General features: G+C 40.0%; 1 protein-coding gene across 1 annotated transcript in view; it reads left to right on the forward strand.

Annotated features, from left to right (window-relative positions):
* The first annotated feature begins 12,609 nt into the window (after nt 1–12,609).
* Nucleotides 12,610–22,948, forward strand: part of hs2st1b (heparan sulfate 2-O-sulfotransferase 1b) — a 69,462-nt gene continuing 59,123 nt past the window's right edge. The window contains exon 1 of the mRNA XM_064330531.1: nt 12,610–13,197. Within this exon, the coding sequence (XP_064186601.1) occupies nt 13,074–13,197 (124 nt within the window). The 5' untranslated portion in view covers nt 12,610–13,073. The remainder of the gene's footprint in view (nt 13,198–22,948) is intronic.

A 22,948-nucleotide genomic window follows, 5' to 3' on the forward strand; every position in this document is an offset into this window, starting at 1 on the left:
GCACACACGCGCATGAACGAGCATGAGGTTGTGATTGTATGGTGGTATTATTGTCTCAAAAAGGAATACATGTAACGTATCCCCTACTAAAACCAACCAATCCACAAATAAAAGCAACCGACCCACAAATAAATGTAGCTGGTTCACATTTGTGCATCGCCAATTGCTTGCATTTTTTTTTTATTGTGGATTTTTGAGACAGTTCTTGCGGCACGAACTTCCCGCATGTAAACGCAACACACGTTCTCATATTTAACTAGTTAGCTTACTTACTACTCATTGTCTGTCTCGAAATAATTCAAGCCCGTACTCATAACTTGAAGGGAAAAACATGTTGATTTCAGTTGGTAGAAACATATCTCTAGTATATTACATATTAATACATATTTATTAAACTTATGACTATCAAACTGGAGTGTTTCAACTAAAGAAAGCTTACTTCACCATTATTCCTTATGCACTTTTAGGCTCTGCTTTCCCCCTAATGCAAGTGGTGACATTCAGTAGAACATTAAGCAATGAAGCATTCAGTACTGCAATAACCTTTTACTGAGACAGAGTAGACACACTTTTGAAAACCCCGAATACAAGAACTACTTGTTCTTTTTTAATCTGTATTAAACAAAATTAAATTAACTAATTTAATCTGTATTTTAAAGGGTTCATGTAATTATAGTGTAAAAACACCAGAGGGCACTTGTGTACTTAATATTTGAGGGATTTCACATCAAGGAACAAACAGCAGGGGGCGATACTGCTACAGTCAGACTGTGGAAGAAATAGTAGTACTGGTTCCTCATAAAGAGAGCAAGAGTGAGCGAGTGTTTTATAGGACAGTCACAAAACGATGAGCTCCTGAAAATTATACCTTTTTAGCATATATTAAATGAAAGAAACTACATCAAAGATATAAGTCATTTTGCGTGTGTATGTGACATTTTGATTGGCTAGTGTATGTAAATGATTGGCAGTTGTAGGTAAATGTCCAATGGGGAGACGTTGTATGTGGGCTTGCAGCATTAAGATGATGTAATCTGGCAGGAAAAAGAAAGAGGAAACGTAAAATCCCCTGAATTTGGGGCTTTATTGTGTGGACGTGTGAATTTCGAGAGTCTGTGGTCAGTGTGGTTAATTCTGTAGGAAACCCAGAAAAGTTCCAAACTCTCGGTGCTGTATAGGTATGGGGCATGCTGCACCACCAAGGCCATCCCAATATGTGTGTGTTGCATTCAAATATGTTTTTTTTTTTTTGAAGCAGCCATAAAATTTAACAATACAAATGATTAATCATAATTATGAACTTGGATTTACGATTGATGATTTTAAAGATGATTACACAAATGAAAAAAGGATTTGGTGTGTTACACTAGCAATGCATAGCAATGTAATGTATAGCACATACCTGCATACAGTGCTTGTACAAAGCTCTGACGGAAGGTCCCAGCATTGTTTAGTTAAGCCTGTTTAGCGTGACACAACTACTACAGAGTGTAACATGGGGCCCATTTTTATATTCGAATCTCAATAAATAACATCTGCGGACAGCAAGGAGAAGCAGGAAGGTGTCCTGAAACCACTAGCCAATTAATGTTAGCGTATTTATATTAGGGGAATGGGCTTTGCCATGGTTAAGATGAGGCCCATTCCCTATTACAAGAATCCAGGCGTCTCCTGAAACTAATGTCGAAAGTCTTAAAATGAGTGAATAGATGGAGAATGGAGGGATCAACCAGAGACCACTTAGACTGATGGGGAACGGTGTGGCTGTCCCTCAAAAAGAGAAAAAAAAGTTTAACCCACAGTGACAGAATGTTACGTATATGGCCGAGAAAAAGGCCACAGACAAAAGGCTGCCCTGGAGTTTACCATGCTTTCTTCAAATGAGAACTGCAGGTTACTGTGCAAAGACCCTGATCCTTCATGATAAGAGACTTCAAGTAGCGGCCGCCAGGCATTTACTTTGTGACCCAAATAAAAACCACTGTCTGCTGTGACACTAATGTCACTTGGACACTGGTAATATGAACAGCAGTCAACTTTCAATAAGCCAGGAGGCCCAATTCACCCTTGGTCAATGGCCTGTTTTTCTATTCAGCTCCCCTGAAAGCAACATGGTCTGGAATTCTTTTCAAAACCTGTTCCCACAAGCCAGCTTTCTTACAGATTTTACATATGCTTTACACTTGAATAAACCATGCAGGCCACTGTTATACCCCCTACCTTCACCCTGAAGGTTCATGCAGTCTTCTATACACAAGCCAAATATCTACGGTAAATGACCAGGTTAGCCGGGAGAACACAATTTCTGATAACACAGTGCTCAGATAGCGATGAACTCACAGAGAGTTAGAGTGGTAAATTAATAATCCAGGGATTCTATTTGCAAAACTGACATGCTGTCAAGACAAAATGAGAGTTGCCACTCAACGTGCGCTCCATGGTAACATTGTGATGCTTCGTTGTCACTGGCAATTCATCCAGATAAATAAATATAAAAAACTTGAAATACGAGTTTGGGAAATGATTAGTCTGTGTGTCTTCAAAAAAATCCAAAGTATTTGTGGCAGCAGGCCTCTGAGTTGTGGCTATACCTTTAGCCCTTGATTTTTTTTTTTTTGTTAAAGCTCAAGCACAACATCAAGGGAATGAAAGAAGCTTTCAATGAGCAGTTTATATAAAAGTAATAATGTGAAGAGGCTTGAAAAGAAAACCAGTACGCTGGGAAATTTTGAAAAGCTATAAAGCTGTCAAGGCAGACGAGTGATGTGGAACCTGCAGGGGGTCTGAACTGGCCCAGAACTGCTCCCCTGACACGCAGATATGCACATCAGCGAGATGGGGCTGGAGAGGGTCATCGCACACACCTTCTAAACCCCAAGTAGCCCTGCAGATAATGAAAAGCGCATAGTTAATTATCATTTCATTCATGCACTTCGACTGCACACGTTATGCATGGGAGATGCTAGAATTCCATGAGATCTCTTTGGTAGTTGGCAGGTGGGTGCATAACTGACCCCCATCATGGCATGCACACCCAGAAATGCCATTGAGAACAAAATTACGTGAGACTATTTTAGAAAGGTAAGTAGCTCATTTACTTGGCAAATTAGGCTGTACCCCAGGGTTAAATGACATATCACAAGTCGATTTAGCAAATGTGTGAGCTTGCTCCATCAGGGCTAGCAATAGTGCATGATTATTTTTATGTAAGAGAGCTTTGCCTGCCTTGATGTGGAATGTCAAATCACCCACATAGGGTCTATAGGTTTTTATTTAGTATCCAACCCACAGAAACAGCATATCATTTGAATTTAACCTTTGACTTGTGGAAGCCTTCCCAGTTTCCATTCCCAGACCTGGATGCTACCAGTGCAATGCTGCTGGTGAGCATGATTCTGCTTGACATCATTGCTCACAGCTATGACAGACCATGCTGATTAAATATGGAATAGTTGACAAACTTTGATTTGCGTGCTGTTGCTTCCTTAAATTTTTAATTAACAAGTTTTATTTAAAAAATAATGATAACAGTAAATCAATATTATAAGCATAAGTTCCAGCGAGAAGGTATATGCACTTATAGATTATTTTCTGTGTACACTTATTGTTGTTTAAATGTACACAGAAAATAATCTATAAGTGCATGTAACATGAAAATTATTTTTTTCTTTAAGGAGTGTGTGGACAGAATCACTGTATCCTTGAAAAAGGTACTTTATTTGGAAAAAATAAGTCTAGTACACAGGGACATAAAAATTAGTAGTAAAGCAAGTCTTGGCCAAAGCAATATGTTTTGTGATACTGGATATCAATCGAGAACTACAGTAAGTAAGGACCTTCAAAAACACAGGAGCACCTTGGGACCACAGGAGACTGCTGTATGCAAGATGAAGCTCTCCAGCAGTCTGGAGACCTAAAACTAATCTGCAGTTATTCTTCAGACTTTCAATAATTCAGTAAAGGGGCCACAGTTTCCCAGCTAAGCTTGATTTACTGATATTTTTATTTTTCCCTCTTATACAGGGTGGGGTGGGGTCGTGGTGGGGGGGAGGGAGGATGGTGGATGGGTGAAGCCCACCCTAAGTTCTCTACTGGATGAGTAAAGCCTACCCTATGTTCTCTACTGGATGAGTGAAGTCTATCCTAGGTTCTCTACTGAAATAGTTTCATACAGCCAATATGCACAGCTCGAGCATTAGTGGACTGCATTGAAAAAGAACAAGATAATCACTCTTGTGTGCTGCCATTCTTGTTTTCTTGGGTTATTTTGTGCTTTATAACTGGAGACGATTATGCCAGCCATGGAAAGCTGAATACTGTGGTAAGGGAGACCACACCATGCAGCTGGTTCACTCTTGTTTCTGCAAAGCTTTTAACAGTGCACAGTAGTTACATATTCAATGCTAAACAAAAAGTGCATCTGTGTTTACTGGCTTGTCTTTTTGAATACAGCACAAATGTTCCCATTGTTCAAAGCTGATGGGCCCTCTTCAGTCAAACACACAGATGAAATTCTGCACTTATGCTGTTCTGCCTAATTTGAATTATTTTAGAAAATGGACAGTGGACTTCCTAAATTGGTTGACTTCCAGCAGCCGATATGGCTGCTACACTCTCCCCAATTTCATGGAAAGTCATAAGTCTATGACAGTAATGACTTTATTAAGAAACTACTGTCCCAAGCTTTTAGTATATTCTCCAAAACCATGAATAAAAAAACATCTTTTCAAAGTAGGTTATTACTATTGTAAATGTAAGTTATATAAAGAAAGCATTAGTTGCCATGTACTTGAGAACATGAGGAATTAACATGAAGGTTCTACTTCAAGATACTAAATGATTGGGAACATTTCATGTGCATTACCAATACACACATCCCATCTCTCATGGCTTATATGAAGCTATTTAAGCTCTGAGAAGCAATGGTCTTGTACCTAATGCCCACAGTAGATGATACTAGTGTCCTGCAGTGCCAGACATTAGGCCCAGAAATGAAAGAAAAAGGTCATAATATATTCCTTTTGAGATTTATTATGACAGAAATAGCCATTTTCACTGAAAAAAAACAGAAAATACAGATTGAACTATCAGCATAACACATTGTTGCTTAAAACAAAATACAAGCGAAACAGCTCTGAAGGTAAAACATGTATTTAAAGTGACCAAACAATATGCTTACACCTTCAAGCAAGGCAAAATACGGGTCTATGAAGTGTAGAAATCTGCACTCTTGTCAAATTACTGGGAGCGGTGTTCTGTAAAGAGACTTAACCAGAATGATTTGTTTTTAGTAGGGCCATTAATATCTGAGCATCAGCTGTGTTTCAGGATCATTAAACGGTGTGACTGCATACAGAGGTGGTCGGGGTCTGGGGATGGATGGTGTCATTTCATGGCGGGCACATAATCAAACCCACGGCAATGCAGAGAACTGGCACTCAGGTACATTTCCAGACTTTTCAGCAAGTGTCCTGCGATCACACATTGATTTGCACCCTAGCCAACTTCATGAAAGCATTATCTTAATTTCAGCAATTTTCTTACACTTTAAGGGGGAGGATCAAGTTTAATTAAATGCTTTGCTTTCTTATACAGCAACTGATTGCACTCAAGGGAGAAGATGTTAACCTTAGAGAATTGATGAGGATACAGAAAAAGGATCCCTTTATTGTCTTCAAGCTAAAGAAAATGGCCTATAAGATGATCAGGAGTGATGGTTTTAATGGTTTAAAGGGAAGCTACACCCCAGTATAACCTTATTAAGTGAGATTTGTTTTAATTATAATGTGTAAAGACATTACATTTGTTCCCAAATTATAAATGTTGTGGGACCAGAACTAAGTATTAGATCGGCTAGCAAGCTAGGTAAGTTCCATAAACATGCAGTTTCCTGGGTAGCTGGTGTTAATCAATTAGCCACCAGCTTGGCGCAGGAACAACCTCTTTTATTACCATTAAGTATTGAAAAGCATTTATTTAACACTGAAACCATAAAATAGGGATATAACTGTAACACCTGATTGGGTCATTTTACTGCTGTTTGTTATTGTTTTGTTTGTTATGCGTATGTTGGTTTGGAATAGCAAATTCCCTGACCTTGTTTCGCATTGTTGAAACTTGATTTTATAAGAATTATTAAACTCAAACAAACTAACCACCTAATGTAAAGTAGCATGTCACTGACCCATAACAAGAATTAACCTTGGTTAACCTGTTAACCTGTGTTTAGCAGTCAAAAAATTATAATTTCCTCTGATTAAGAATCGTATAATATTGTTAGCTTATTCACATAGTCATTATCATAGCCAATACATATTTATCCCTTATTTCCAAACCATTGTCATGTCTATGTTATTTCATTAGGATGCACTATACAGATGTGCATAATTCGGATTGTTTGTTGAAGTCAGTTGTTCTGAAAAAACCTCACTAGACTGTCAAGATTAAAATTCTGGCGCAAGACACATCAGGACCCACCAAATCTCGAGATTTGCCTTGATATGAATGGATATCCAAATGATGTCCATTCAGTTGTCATTAGTGGATGCTGTGGTTCCTTTTTGGCCCTTTTTGGTGACGTTGCAAGAACTCTGCTCCTGCAATGGGCAATTTTCTACAATAAAGAAAGCTGGTTTGTGTTCGAAGGGGCTATTTTAAGCAGCTGCAAAATGTGGACAGTTTCTTCTGCTGCAATTTCATGCACAGTTAGGCTCACCTCTTGCTCATCCTTCTTTGTTCTATACAGTGGCAGCACTTGGTGGTCACAGCAGGGTCTCTGTGGTCACATCATCTGCATGCAAGACACTGCCATTCGGAGGAATGTCTGCAAGCATTTTTAGAAATATAAATAGACAGTTTTGTAAATTAATGTCAGATACACAAGACCTTGTGGATAGAAATACCATTATAGCATATTGAGAAAGAACTAACATTATAGCACCTTGAGAAAACAGTTTGAAAGACGACATTCTCCCATATATTATGATGGTTTGAATACAACTCTATAATTGTGAAGTACAGAGCCAAATCAAGAAAAAATATGTCTTTGTCCTACAGAGCTCTCTGTATATATATTACACAGATTACATTTTTACATACAATCCACATATACAGCTGGATTTTTCCTGAAGCATTTCAGGTTAATTACATTGCTCATGGGTGCAATGGAAGCTCCCATCACAATGCAAGTGCACTCTTTGAGTCCAGTTACCTAACCTGTGTATGATTCTACATATACTACAGTTATGCTACACTGCTGCCCCACAGTATGTACCATAGTTATAGCACACTTCTGCCCCATTTTAATGCATATTAATATGAATGTATTGCACATTAAATTGTGGTACAGCTAAGGATTCACACTTACACATCTGAGTCTCTCTGACAGAGAGCAAGGCAAAGAAATAATGAGATACTGTCACGCTCATCCTTTTCTCTGATTATGTGAATAAAAACGTAAAACTTAAACTACCCAAGAGTCCTGATGTTCCACACAACCTGCGCGCAGTGATGGCAGCAATAATAGCTTTGAAAATAACAGCAAAGCAGAGAGCTAAATGGGCAGAAAAACAGCTAAGTACAGTACAGCATTCCCTTAAATGCATTAAAGCTCTTAAGACCATTACCTCCCTCTTGAAAGAATCAGTGATTTTCAGCCATGTAACGTACTGAAATGTCAAGTGGCAAGTAGAAATTTCTCTATTGCTGGCTGGAAAATTACTTCTTCCTTTGTAATTTGGAGTGAAGGCATTAGCAAACATGTGACCCCAATCTCGTTGGCTTTATAAAAAGCAGTTTATGCCTCCATCATGGCTTTCACAAATGCAGCGAGGTGGACCTTAACTAAATTGAACAAAAAAGTCAAATCCAATAGAAAGTGGGAAAAAATGAACTGGGGTATAATCGAGATGTGCAATGAACTATGTTAGCCTTCCTGTCATCACATATCCAATAAACTGTTGCTATGATATTATAGCAGGCAGCAGTGAAATGCTGCCTTCAAGCAAAGATTAGGGTTTTCTTTATAAACAGCAACAATTGAATTGGATATTAGAATACGAAGACTTTGCAATTCTGGATATGAAAATATGTATTATCTACACTAGGCAGAATGTGAATCATTACTTTGGTAGAGGTATGCATTGTTTACCCAAAATAAAGACACATAATTCCAGGAATACATGACCTTCATGAATTACAGCACATTTTAAGGTAGGCCATTACTGTAAATAACTGAATGAAGATATGCTTATGTAATGCCGAGGGCATTCTCCACCATGATCCATGATATGTAACAACACTTCAGGGAGATCTGCTATTTCAGTTAGTAGTGATATAATGATATCACGTACATGAATGCATATATGTAGTCGAGAGGGTTCCCACTTTTCTGATTTTATTTCGATTTCCTGACATTATTATTAGGCCCACCAGTTTGTCTCCCCTGGTGTTTTGCATGGTACTTCAGTCCTCCATTAGCTAGAGGTCACAAAAGTTTCTTTGTCATGCCACTTCTCACCTCAGTAAATTAAGTTGATAAAGTAATTTCCACTAAATAAGCAAAGATGATGACAGGCAGCAATGTTTACAAGTGACACTCATGTTAAATTCAGTTTGATTACTTACTACCGTGGGCATCCATCCATCCATTATCTATACCCACTTATTCCTGGTCAGGGTCACAGGGGGTTGTGGAGTCTATCCCAGCATGCATTGGGCGAGAGGCAGGAATATACCCTGGGCAGGTCGCCAATCTATTGCAGGGCACACACCATAATCTCACACACTCATACCCATGGGCAATTTAGTCGCCATGCCAACCTGCATGTCTTTGAACTGTGGGAGGAAACCGGAGTACCTGGAGGAGGACTCCACAGAGAAAGGCCTAGGCTGTGATTCAAACCCAGGACCTTCTTGCTGTGAGGTGACAGTGCTACCCACTTTAAACTTCCATTCATGTTCACTTTTCTTCCTGACTCTCCCCATATTAGATCAACTAATTGTTTTTATAAATGTCTCAGTTAGAAACTCAATTGTACAATTAGTCAATTGACTGTGCTGTTGGAGTGCCTATGAGGAACCCTGGAGGATAACCCATTGAAATACAAGCTTAAATCCCTGCAGGTCACATAATGGAGATAAACTGGTGGCCCTAATTATTATGTAGCAGGTTCTTTGGGAGTGGATGGATGACACTGGTTAACAAAAAAAAATAGCAAAACAAAAAAATATGATATACAAAGATTCTCAGTTTGTCCGTTTCTCTCTCTGTCTCTCTGCTTTTTGTGGTTTTACAAAAAAAAATTCTGGGCTCTGTGGGCCTTCTTTGAGATCTCAAATGATTGAGACTCAAGTAAAGGTTGAGGTTAAGTCTGTCTCTCTTTCCCTCTCTCTCTCATGGCAAACCTACTACAAACTACAGAGAAAACAAAAAACTATACATCCCATTACCAATCCAACCCTTTACACAACCCCCTAATGGCCACAGCCTTCATGGGAGAGGCACTCGTTACACCCTTCCTTCATACACACACACTGCCCCCCCCCCCACAGTCCATATTATTCTAAGCCCTTCATAGTCATTTGCAATTTCTGCATATGCATATTCCACCCTTAAACATGCCAGAACAAATAGTCTAAAAAGCAGTCTTGCACAGATAGACCCATCTGACCTAATTTTGTTTTTCCTTGTTATCCATGTAGCCAACTTCTCATGACCAAAAATAAAAATTCACTGAACACAATTTCTACCTGAGGCCATACGAGTACCCAGGGGCAAACACAAAAAACTACAGCGAAAACCTTTTACCCAGTCTCCCACACACCACCCCCAACACAAATACAAATCTGCTAGTCTATTACATTTTGTGAAAATATGAGCTACTGTATCAGTCACACCCTCCCCCCCCACTATTCTTTGGGTCCAGATGTGCCAAGTGGGCATTTTAAGGCAACTGCCCCATCTTCCACTGGAGGTCTCCCAAACTTTGTGGGAGTTGGTGTTTGTAAAACACCCCCCATGCCCCTCTTGATGGACCCCCACTTCCTAGAAGCATTTAAGTTGTGTCTTTGTGCAGACAGCATATAATTACTTTACACCCACACCCTCAAAGTCCCCTAGTTTTAGGAGATTTAAAAAACAGTAGATGGCCCTCTTCCTCTTGCCATTCCCCAACCTCTGCTGAAACTTGCAAACCAGGGAACCAGGGAATAACAGCCACACCTCCTCTCGAGGAAGCCAACCTGTCCTCAATCTCTTCGGTGAACTGTAATGTGTCAGTTGTGGTGTGCTCAGATGGAGCAGAACTGCATTAGAACTGGAACAGCTGATTTCACAGATTCAGATAGCTGTTCCACTTGTAATGCAGTTCTGTGGTCTGGGGGTTTAAACCTGAGGTTTAATTCATTTTTAAAAATCAGACTACGTGGGGCCCTCTCTGGGCATGGGGAATGTGGGGGTGTCTGCTACACAGGTGGACCTATTTCCATAAGCCTGACACACCAGTACCGATCTTGTTTCTGCTGTTTCTGGTCATTGCTACTGTGATTTCTGTGTAAATTAAAGAAACTGGTCGCCCATGTTGATGTGATTATGCCCCCTCCCCCATGCGTCATGCATGTACACTCTATGAAGTATAAAAGGAATAAAACATAGAAAAACAAGATGAGTTGTAAAAGAACATTTACAACCAAAGCTAACGTGACAAAAAGGAGAATACTGACATGACTAAAACACAATTAAGTGAAAGCAATGCGATTGCACACTAATTTATTATTTAGATATTTGACAGTTTTGTTATTGAAGATGACACATGACAGAAGCTTCAGGCCAATAACCAGTTTAAAGGTAAGAGGTGGTGAACAAGATGGACAGATTTGTTGATGAGGTGGTGACCAAGCCTTTTAATTGAGTGCTTTGACGGCAAGTGTGTTATTTCAGACATAGCCAACATCTTATACTCTACTGAATGAACATGACAAATATGGATCAAGGGACCTCTGAAGAATTGATCCTCATTAATATAGTACAAGCCTTTGCGCATGTGTTTGTGTTTGTTCTCATATTGTAAGCACATTAAATCAGATGAGCCATCCCGATAATGTAAAGCTCAGCAAATCTGCAGAAGGGCGCCATAAAACACAAACCTGTCCTTTTTAACAATGTATCTGTAGCATTCGGTCTCCCGGAGAGGCGGATTGGTCTCGGCTGTGCCGGCTGGTGGAGAGAGCACACACACCTGGGATGCATTAGCTAGTCAACCCAGGTGCTTAAAGGTGTGCTGCTCTCCACAGATCGGGGCTGAGACCGGGAGCTCACACCGTGAGCGCAGTTATGCTTTTTGGCTCGTTTTATTTTGGAATTGTGTTCGAGGAAAAAGAAAAATAAAGAAAAAGAAAGCTGGACCTGGCCGATTACTGGCCGTGCTGTAGAATATCTTAATTAAAATTATCAATTTGCAGAAGTAAGACAATATTGTTCAAACTGTCTGATGTTGTTGAACAGTGGCTGTACATCGTGACTATAAAGTGTCTTGCAAAATGAAGTAAGAAATAAAACAAATAAATATCAGACCATAAACGCCATTGCATTTTTCAAGAGAGAGATTGAGAGTGTGGTACTTCGTTAGAAAATGGGTTTGAGAATATAATTTTTAACGTAACATAGATAGAGCTTGTGAAACCATGATATATTATTAGAATTAGGTGATGCAATTTAAACAGGTGGGTTCTCAGTTTGCAGTTTGCAGTTTGAGTGTAAGGTTTGATAATAGAGGGTGCCATTCCTCTTGTTGCACCCTAGGCCAGGATTGGAGATGTGTATTTTATTGTGGCCTATCATTATTATTATCATTATTATTATTATTATTATTATTATTATTATTATTATTATGCATTTTATATACCCACATTACAGGTCTACGCTGTATGTTCAAACATATTGTGTAGTAATTTAAACATTTTTAGGTGAACACATCTGTATTGCAGATTATTTCCACTATAAATTTGACACTTAAGTAACACAGTGACCACATGAATGACCACACTGAATGACCACATTCTTCTCTTCAGATTTAAAAAAAAAACATAAATAAATAAATAAATAAATAAATAAATAAATAAATAAATAAATAAACTGGCCAATAATAATAATTTAGGAAATAGCCCATCTGGTTGCATTGCTTTGGAACAGAGCTTGTTTAATTTGTGTGAGCTAAGATAGCCAGTATTGTTTGTTGTAACTTGGCCTCATTTTGATATCCATTCTTTTAATGGCAGGCCTAGATTTTGCAAGTTTTAATAAATGACTTTTGACAGTGCTTTGTATGTGTGCGCAACTCGGCATTTCTGTACGTTGTAAACGTGTTTTGTTGAGATGTGGATAATACAAACAAAAGACATACGTTTCTGGACTAGTCCAAAAGTCAATTTCATTGTGAAATTTTGTCGGATATTTAATTTGCGCAAGCCATTGATGACTGCCCCCCGCTGTGTCCTATCATTTTTCGTGTGACAATTTAACGATCCAATCATAGCCGAGGAAACGTAACCTACCTTACATTTGACGAATAATTGAACAGGGCTGTGCATGCAGCTGCAGTCACGTCCAATAGTTGTACTCAAGGGTGGGAGTTGAAGTCTGGGTTTGCTTGAATGTGTGATTACTGCGTGACGCAGAACACTCCGCCTTGCGTTGAGCAACGGGGAGCAGTGGCGACCGAATCCGAGATGAAAGAGCAAGTGGTCGGTGAGGCGAACTGAGATTGAGCGCATTAGTCTTACTGGAGGCAACACAGGCAAGCATTTGGTCTGCAACTACATGTCGCTCTTTGGGATCATCCTCTTGCAGTTACACAGATTGTTTCAGTTTAGACAGCTTGTAACAGCCAAAGTGGCTTCATAGCTCGTTGGCTAGCTAGGGACCGAGCTATTTAGCCTGCTTGGGACATCGCTAGCAAACCGGCAAATTGGACACCGCTAGCTAGCGCAAGCTATCAAAGCATCATTTTTGTTTATACACGCTCGCTTTTCTTTTGATTCGCCGATCGCGGTATGACTAGCGACCTGACAGTTTGATGGGGCTCCTAAGGATTATGATGCCGCCCAAGTTTCAGCTTCTGGCGATGTTGGCGTTTGGAGTGGCGATGCTCTTCCTAGAAAACCAAATCCAGAAACTGGAGGAGTCTCGGGGAAAGCTAGGTAAGCCTCTGTGTTGCTACGAGCATCTCCGTGCGCACTGTGTAACGGTAGCTAGCGCTGCCTAGCTTGCTAGCATTGAATCGGATGGCAGATCGCATAACTAAACACAGTCGCATGTTGCTGCCACCCAAACCCGATGTGCTTGGCAGCTATAGTCCGATAGCAAACTACTCGATCCAAAAATATGCTGAATAACTATCCGGTCGCTGGACAGTCATCTAGCAAGAGTACACTGTTCTGAAAAGAAAAGAAACACCTCGTTTACCAGTGTAGCTGGATCACACTGGGGATTATTATAGCTATACATAGCTACGCGGCTTCAGTGGGAATAAATTAAATGGTCTTCGCGTTTTGTAGGTTAGACAATGCACATTACATGCTAATTAGTTTAACTCTTGTAGTTACCGTGCCATAACTTGACAGGTCCGGAGAATGGTCGCCTTGGAGTTTGTTTGAATGGGCTGAACTGCAAGTAGCAGGCGCTGCAAGTCGAGTTCTTATGACATAAGCCGCGTTTCCACCGCAGGAACTATACCCCGGAACTAGGAACCTTTTGAGGAACTCAGTGCGTTTCCACCGCAGGAACTAGGGTCTAAATTTAGTTCTGGGGGCTTTGTTTTACCCCCCAAAACGTTCCTGCTCGGGGGGTAGTACTTTCCGAAAGTACAGGAACCTTTTGGGTGGAGCTTGCAGCGCTGAACATTTCTGATTGGTCGAGTACTCGTAGCGTTTGTGTTGTATTTATTTTCCGCCATTACCCGCCATGTTTGAAAATATGCAGCGCAAACCAATTTATTTTCATAATAACTTCAAATCAAACTTGTATGTTATGCGGCGCAGTAGCCTACTTTTGGTTATAACCTGTCAACGTCTTGGAATTATAACGTGTGCTCTTCTGTTCTTTTCTTGCTTTAGTATTCGTTTTATAAAATGCTAAGCATTCGTGCTGGGACAGCATATTACGTAGGCTACCAAAACATTCAAACGGATTAATTCGGTTGCTGAATATTTTCTTCCGGATTTTCTTTGTTAGCCCGTTGTAATTGACTCAAAACGTTTGATACAGTTATGTGAGGTATGCGGTAGTTCTGCACGATTAACATTGGTGATACAGTACAAGCAAACTGGAAATCACCTTCCGCACTTTTTATCCGGGTAAAATAACAGGTTAATTCTAGTAATCTTCCCTTTAGCTTTTTCAGACTGCCGTAATTTTACTCAATTTTACTGCAATTTTTCAATTCCACGAAAAGACCAGGAAGACTATGGACTCATTTATGGTGCGTGGTTCGCATCTGGAGGGCACACGTCGCTGCTCGGCTAGCAGTAACTTCGAAGGAAAGCAAACGGTGGCTGTACCACTACTAATTTACATTTTCACGCAAGTCCGAGTTTTCGTTCTATTCTTGTCATTTTGCGATTAGCCTATATGGAATTGACGACGAGAAAGTAATAAAACAGCTAATTGTTTACAACGTGTGCATGTTTTCTGCTGTTAATGAATGTGTTTGAGAGGATATATGAAAATCAATAAATACAAAAGTAACCATATATAGTCATTGTTGGTAACCCGTTGTATATAAGTGGAATAAACCCCTCCGGGCTGTCCCGGTTATTAGAAAATAATGTAGGCTACTTCGGTGGTAGTATGGGGTTACAGAAGAACTCATATGACAGATGGACCGACGACAACGTCAGTGGGCTAATTTACCTAATCTTCGCGGTACTTTAGACCCCGGTGGAAACGCAGACAACCATTGGCTGAAGGAACCATTTAGTTCCTGGTAAAGTAGTTCCTGGGACTGAAAGTTCCGGGTAATTTCGGTGGAAACGCGGCTTAAGGGACATTTCTTTAGCGTTAGTCCACTATTAGCTTTCTTTATCTAGCTAACCACTAGAGAGTACTGTGTTTTGGACTTGAATTTGTTTAAGGGTAAACAATGTCAAACTAATTTGAGATGGCAGGTATGCCATCCAAGTTATGCCCAAGTTATGCAGGGCATGTCCCATACCTATACAGAGAGTTTGGCACTTTTCAGGGTTTTCTACAGAAATTACCAAAATTACCACAGACTTTCAGCCATTAAGAACATTAACTTCTGTGCCTTCTGACCTCATATAAACACACAGAATTCAGATAAAACTTCACACGTCCAGACAATAAAGCCCCAAACTTGGGTTCTTTTTCGTTTTTTCTTTATTTTTTCTGCCAATTTTGCCATCACAAATGCTTCTATCCCACAATCAAAAATTCTTCCCAGTTTAACTGAATCTGCCAATAACAACAAAGTAAAAAAAATCTGATTAAAGTCATCTGATGAAAGTGGTTAATTGACGGTTAGCAAATTATGATTAACACTGCAGTCCACCAAGCCCTGCTTAGAAATGGTTGCTCTGCAACTTACTCCGACATCTAGCTCCAACACTGTCTGCAACATCATTGTAGCTGATGGCAAAAAAACCCAAAAAACTTTAGCTACAAGTTACAAAGTGTCTTCTGGAGGTGTTGTTGGGGAGCTTGCAAAACAGACATTGTTATCCTGAACGTTGGGGGGAGAGGTCTTTATTTTTATTCCATTCCCCAAGCCGAAGACAAACTTGGAAAACAGTCTGCAGTGGATAAAACTTTGTGGACGACCACAGTAGCAGCGTAATGCCAATACTGTAATCTGTACACATACATTTGCTCGAAGGTAAGCTATAATTCTGCCTATTAATGACATCAGATAACATATCTAGGCTATTACCTAGTTATCCAAGTGATTTAATCAAATCAATGTTTGTTTGTCAAATGCACTGTTAACAATAGAGTGAACAGACAGTTGTTAGCTGGCAATGAAGTGCTTGATGTCCCATTCTTGTGATGAAAATTTTGTGAAAGGTTGGTGAAACGCTGTCTATGCATTCAGGTGAAAACCTGGCTACGTTTGGTTGAAAACTGAATGTTTTCTATCCTACTAGGACATAGCAAGGCTACGTCCGTGTAAAACCTGAGCTACGTTAGAGTTAACCTGCTCTGTTTATGTCAGAACATCTGTCAACCTAGATTTTCATTGTAAATGCGTATGCATGAGTAACTTGGCATTTTTGTACGCTGTAAACATGTTTTTGTTGAGATTAAATGTAACCCAAAGGTTCTAGGTTTGATTCCCAGGTGGTGCACTGTCATTGTACCTCTAAGGAAGGTACACGACTCAAATTGTTTATATCCAGCTGTCTGAATGGATACTATGTTAAATTTTATACATCACTCTGGGCAAGAGTATCTGGTAGATAGTTGTAATGTAATGTATGGGATGAAAATGCGATGGTGTTGTATACAGCGTGGCCACTGTTAATGCAAAGTCCTCTCTTCTAGCTTTGTGTAAATTGCAAAGAGGCCAGTGGGGATGCATTGCCTGATATCAGTGAATACTTAATACAAGGAACAGATTGCTGCAGACAGAAGTTTAATTAGGGAAGTGAGATTAAACTAATCAGATGTCACTTGCTTGTTGCTTTGTTGGCAGCTCTCATTCATTCAAGAGGAGAAAGCCATGCTGAACCTAAGACCCCAGGCAGAACAGTCCCCCCTCTTAACCCCTGACCACCACTACATGTTTCCCCCCCCCCCTATTCACTGTCTTTCATTATTTGACATTTCCCAGTTGGATATTTTGTTTTCCATGGCATTGCCCATCCCTTTCTTTGGATTCAGGCTAGGTTTGATAATCTCAGAGGAGGAGAGATGCAGGGAATCTTTTAGGCTTCACTTGAATGCACTGTATTTTCCTTGACATTGGAGGCATGGCCCTCTACCAACTTCTGTGATTGAGTGCCTCACAGTGATTGATGGACTGTGCAGACTGCGTGTGTTAGAGCCATACTGAATTTGCTGCATGCCCAGAGTGTATGATGTAATACTCATAAAGAATTTTAGTTGACATGTTGAGGACCAACTTCTGTGAATTTAACATGTAAGTTTTGCACACGCATGCATATTAGAATGGTACATAATTTCTGGAATAGGATAGTGGATTATGCCCTCAACATCATTTGAGTCTCCCTGTATAATTATGAAAGATCATTTATTTCATATCGACAGGTATGGTGATTATTGTCCCAAGATTTATAGATTGATGTAATTTGTGAGATTCTTTGGAATTGTTCTTGTGGGCTTATATCAACCCTGTTCTTGCACTTGAATGTATTTTTGTAACCTTCAATCAATCTCACGGCATTCTTTCAGATAGAGACAAATCAATCAAAAAAAGCAAAGTACTCATTGAGAAGGCTTCGGTCATTTCCATAAATGTCACACTGTAATTTTATGGGTGCTTTCACAGATGCAATTAAAAAAAAATATTTCATGTTTCTGACAAAGGTTGCACATGCTGTTTTTACCTGATCAAGACAACATTTTAACTATAGCCTCCCATTCACTCTGTCTAAAATATTCACATAGTCTGTAATCTCAATATTCCTAAGCCTTAAAGCCCTGGAGACCTTTCCAGTCTGGCTAAATGGCTTAGGTAAACCAGCAGATAGATTTGGCAAATAATACAGTATTTCAGCTTCAACGAGTAATTGCACTCATTGTTTCAGTCTGACTCTGCCTACTACACAATTTAGAAAAATGTTTCCTGGGGTGGATGGCGTAGGTGTGTCCATCTCATTTTCATAAAGTATTCTCTATGCAAATTAATTCGTACAGCGCAGCTGTGCCTGCCTCATGAAACTCGAACCAAACTGTCAAACTAGGTGTTGCAGATCAAATATGAATCAAGATTCTGCAATTAAGTGGCCTGTCTCGCCTCAGATGTTTTCAGAAACATATTTTAGTGTTCTGTTTAGGTGGAATATGAGAGTTTTAAGAACAGGCCGCCATGTTTCGGTTTGAAACCAAAGACTGCAGTGCCTCTAACCAAACAGGTGCCGGCAGCGTTCTGTTGTATTAAAAAGTAAACCGAAAAATGTGTGGGCTGCAACAGTTTTCCCACTGGCTATCCTGATTGACGGTTATATGATGTTAGTAGTACCTCCAAGGAGGTACTCTGACATCATGATTGGGGTGAGGCCAGAACGCAAAAAGAAAATTTCAAATGTTAGAGGGCAGTACCAAGATGCCTTTCTATCAGTTTTTTCGGCCAAATGATATTATTTCAGAAATGTTGAAATAATGGCATTGATTAAAAGGTTTAATTATGAAGTAGGTGTACTGAATAAATGCAAGATTGCTTAACAGAAGGGGAGGTGTAGGCTATTGACATGGAGAGGAAAAAATGGAATTCATGTGAAGTTGGCAGGGAAATGGGTCACTAGACATTGCAGTATGATTTAACTACCAAATTAAGTCTTCTTAGATATTTCTCATTCAGATTGTAATATCATGGTTATCACTTTTTTGTCTGCAGTGTTTAATGTTTTTAATATTCCATAATTGTACTGGATGTTAGGATGGGGATACCCATTTGTTACATGTTACATCCTGTGGACATTTATAGACCTACATTCCCTAAGAAGTATCGATGGAATGTACCTTTTTATTTGAAAAGTGTTAAGTGCTTTTAAAAGGAAAAAAAAACATGCCCGTTCTAAACAGGAAATCCAATTTGAGACATTCTGGCACCATTTTAATCTGTGGTTGTTGAAAAATCTTTCCAAATTATGTAGCCTAATATGATGTAGCCTAATCCATTGGCTCACAAAATGTTGATTTGCTAGCTGGAATTGCTGTAAAAAGAAAACTTTTTCTGCTGTGAACAGTTGAAATAAAAAAATTCCTGAAGCCATGCATTTACATTTTAAACCAGCCATAAATATCCAAACAAGTAAAGCCTGTTCCCCTCCTTCATTCCTGTTTGATTTACATTTGCATTATGGATGAGTTATGAATCTTTAGTCCATTACGCCATTGCTAACTGAATTTAATTAAATACAGTCGTCTCCGGATGACCTACAGGGATGTGTGGTGCTTAAGTTTAGGATTCAGGCACTGTGCTCTCCCTTCAGTCCTGGAATGAAATGCCAATTGAATTTGAAATATGTGAATTGAAACTATTCCATTCACACACTTTTCTCATTAGCTTGCCTTTCCTGCAGTTGTTCCTCCTTGTACGAAAGAGAGTCCAATGTCCCCAGCTTAACTGATGAATTTACCAGTAGCCCTGCGTGTTTGATCTAGTAATTCTGTTTACTTGTAGTTTTTATGGGTTTTTTTATAACCCATACATGAAAAGTTTTTGGTGGGTGTGTGCTTATTGAATGCTTTGAATAATGTTCATTTCAGTAAAATGATTGAAATATTTCAATTCTGTAGTTTAGTTCAGGCGTGGTAGATCTGAATTCCAGCATTAGGCTATTTGCAAAAATCAAAAAACAAAACAACGAAAAAATGTTCACTAATTCTGATCTGAATGTAGCCTGTGAATGCAGTGGGGAGAAAGACATGGAAGGTCACAGGTCAAGAAGATGAATGCTGGCGTCTAGTAGCTTGCATCACATTTTCTACAAAGATTACTACTTTCAGACATCCCATTTCAGTTTGGACAAGAAGCATCGATAATACCAAGGTTTAAATCAGGTTTTATACAGAAAATAAGGATGCAGTGTTGGATTTATGCAGTGCATTTATGATTTATCTTGCATTAACATAGTTTGCAATTTTCTATCACCCTGAGACAAAATACTACCTAAAGCTGAGTGTGTGGGAGGAAAAAAAAATTCCATTAGTGTCAGCTTTTGTTCAAAAAAAAAAAAAAAAAAAAAAAGTCTAAATGAAAGGGCTGCCGGCTGTCTCATCCTCTTCAGGCGCTGATCCAGCGGTCCACCGCGGGCCCCGCGCTGTGGCATTGTGTCTGGACTGTGCCGGTGCCAGTTGTGGCCAGCTGCCCCGCAGGGCGATGCGCAGTTGGCTCTGGCACTGCCCGGTAATTGCCTGGCTTCAGTCACCTGGGATGAGAGACACTGTCCGCGCACGAGCAGCCTCCACCTGTCGATCCGTCGACACAAGTCTGCTTGTTAAGGAAGCGTCTTCCTCGGTCTCATGCCCAACCTGCAAACCGTGGTGTGATAAAATGCGCTGGCTGGCTCCATGTGCTTTGAAGGAAACGTGGTTGTGCTGTCCAGGACTGGAGACTGCAGGCAGCAAAAAATAAAATTGCACTGTACAGAAGTCTGCACAGGCTTGTGTTATCTGATCCAGTATACCAAGAGAGAAATGCCACCAATTCTCATGTGTACAGAGAAACTACTGCTTTAACTCACCTTTCCTGTTTTGATCATTTTGGTTATACGTCAAGATGCAATAGTTAAGTGAAGTTTCAAATGCTTTTCCCTGATGCCAAAAGTTTTTTTTTTATGTAAAAATGTTTAGTGTAAAAAAAAATATATATATATATATATACAAAGCATTTTATGGCAAAGGTCACTGTTTAGCTACATGAAAGGGCATAATTTCTCTCTCACAGAAAAAAGAAGTGTGCTCTAAGGTGATGAGTCCAGCTAAAATGCTAGCATTCAGTGCTTCTATACGGCACACTAAGGTGATGAGTCCAGATAAAATGCTGGCATTCGGTGTTGCGACACAGCCCATGGTCCAGAATCTGGGCTAGTCCGGACCGTGCTGGGAGCGACCGTGGTCAGGAGCGACCGTGGTCAGGAGCCTTGCACACTCATAATGTGCAGTCCACAGCTAATGGATTGCAGAGTGAAAAGTAGCAGCAGCTGGATGCATGTACTTCAGAGGCCACGTGTGGCAGTTTACACGTGTGGCAGTTTACATGTGTGGCAGCTTACACGTGTTTTAGTTAAACGCGTGTGGCAGTTTACATGTGTGCTTTTTGCAAATGGACAAATGATGTTGTAGAGACTCGGAGGAGCTTTCAGTCACAACAGGGAGCTTGACTTTGGGGAATGACAAAGTATGGTGATAACAATATATGTTCCATAGAAAGGAAAACAAAGTTAAATTATTGCTTTTGAAATGGGAAAGTTTAAAAAAAAAAAAAAAGCCTGTCTTTATCTGTCCTAACACAATAGTTCACTTTCTGGGTTTAAAAAAAAAAAAAAATTCAATTTTTAATATATGCTTATGATTGGCTTGGACATTTTTATATGCAAGATGAAGGATATTTTGGATATGCATAGACGTTTCTGATACTTGCCTGCTTTACAATGGCAGGTATAGGGCATCCAAGGGTTTGTGATCTAAAACAAGAAAATACGCTTCAAGTAACTCCAATGCAGCTTGTACAAAGATTTATCTCAAACGTACACTAAAACTGATATAATATAAAAAAAACCTAGAAAGTTAACTGTCCTATTAAGTCAATTCATGAGGATGCACACTCGCCTGTGCGTCCTATAAAACGCTTCCAGCCGCTTGTCACTTTCACTCGGTCTGCAGTTCGGCAGCTGAGCTGTGCTGTTATTGGACCACACGATTAGCACAGGTGGTGCAGGCAGACCGCAGGTTCCCTCATCAAGCAGAGGAGTCACCGTTGCGCAATGAGGCGAGAGGGGACCCTGCCGCTCGGCGCTCCCTCCCTGGTGGTTTAGCTAAATGTGCCACCTGGGTTGCGTGCTTTGAAGCTTTCAGGCGTAAGTGTGCCGCCGATGGAATGTAATGGAATGAAATTGGATTCAACTTGCAGCGAAATCCGTGGTCACACATTTGCAAGCCTGCTACAAAAGCGGGCTGTCCTTTTCTTCTCAACGGTGAAAATTTGTTCCTTGTTTTGTTTTGGATGAAATCCTGTTTGTGTAATAATAATACTGCAGTGGAAATACGGTTCCGTACAGGAAAAAAAGGTTTGTCATTTCACCTCCCCCCCGGCTAGGAATGACAAAAGGGAGAGAAGAGAAATAAATAAAAAAATTAAATAAGACATGGGATAAAGGGGAAGATTAGTTGGAGGGACTGCTGTAAACAGCTGACACAAGGGAGAAGTGCAAGCCAATTTATACCTGTAGGAAGAAACTCTTTATCAGGTTAATAAGAAGGAGAAAAAAAATAAAACGAAGAAGGAAACGAAGAAGAAGGTATTGCATTTATAAATTAGTTTTTATGATCATTTCAGGGGGTGGGTGGAAATGCCCCTTCACCTCCAATGTGCATCTGTGTGCAGCACCCATTTGGGTGATCCACAGCAGCTATTTCACAGCAGAATGCTCAGCACATCTCAGCTGAGGAGGAGGAGGAGGGAGAGGGAGTTACTGAACCAGTTGAACTGGGGGCATGATTAGTTGGCGGGTTGCCAGGATCGCAGAAAACACTCAACTCTGTGATAAGTGCCATGCGACCTTTAGCGACTGCATTCAACGCATTGAAAAGATGGCACCTCCTACGGCACGGTGTCACTGTCACTGCACCGGGTTTGATTTGATCCAGTGGGAAGCCTTCCCTCTGCTCCCCCAACAGTTCCACATCCTGCAGCAACATATTTTTTTGGGTCTCAAATCTAAGTAGCTACTAACCAAGCTTACACCTGCTTAGGCTCCACCATATGACAGAACCAGGGCGCATAGTGGCATAGCTGCTGTGCAGTGCATTTATTACTGGCAAAACAGACTTAAACTTCGCTTTTTAAGTATTTACATAATTCTGCCATCACATCATTAGATGTAAGTTTGGTTGGCTTGATTTTATTTTTATTTTTCTAGTCAAAATTCCTCTCTGCACAGTGGGTTTAGTCAAATGTGGCATCAGGGCATTGGGAGGCTGCTAGATAACATTTACACATGTAAAAATGGTTTTAAAAGTAAAAAAATT

The sequence above is a fragment of the Anguilla rostrata genome, chromosome 4 (assembly GCF_018555375.3).
Source record: "Anguilla rostrata isolate EN2019 chromosome 4, ASM1855537v3, whole genome shotgun sequence".
Classification (NCBI taxonomy): domain Eukaryota; kingdom Metazoa; phylum Chordata; class Actinopteri; order Anguilliformes; family Anguillidae; genus Anguilla; species Anguilla rostrata.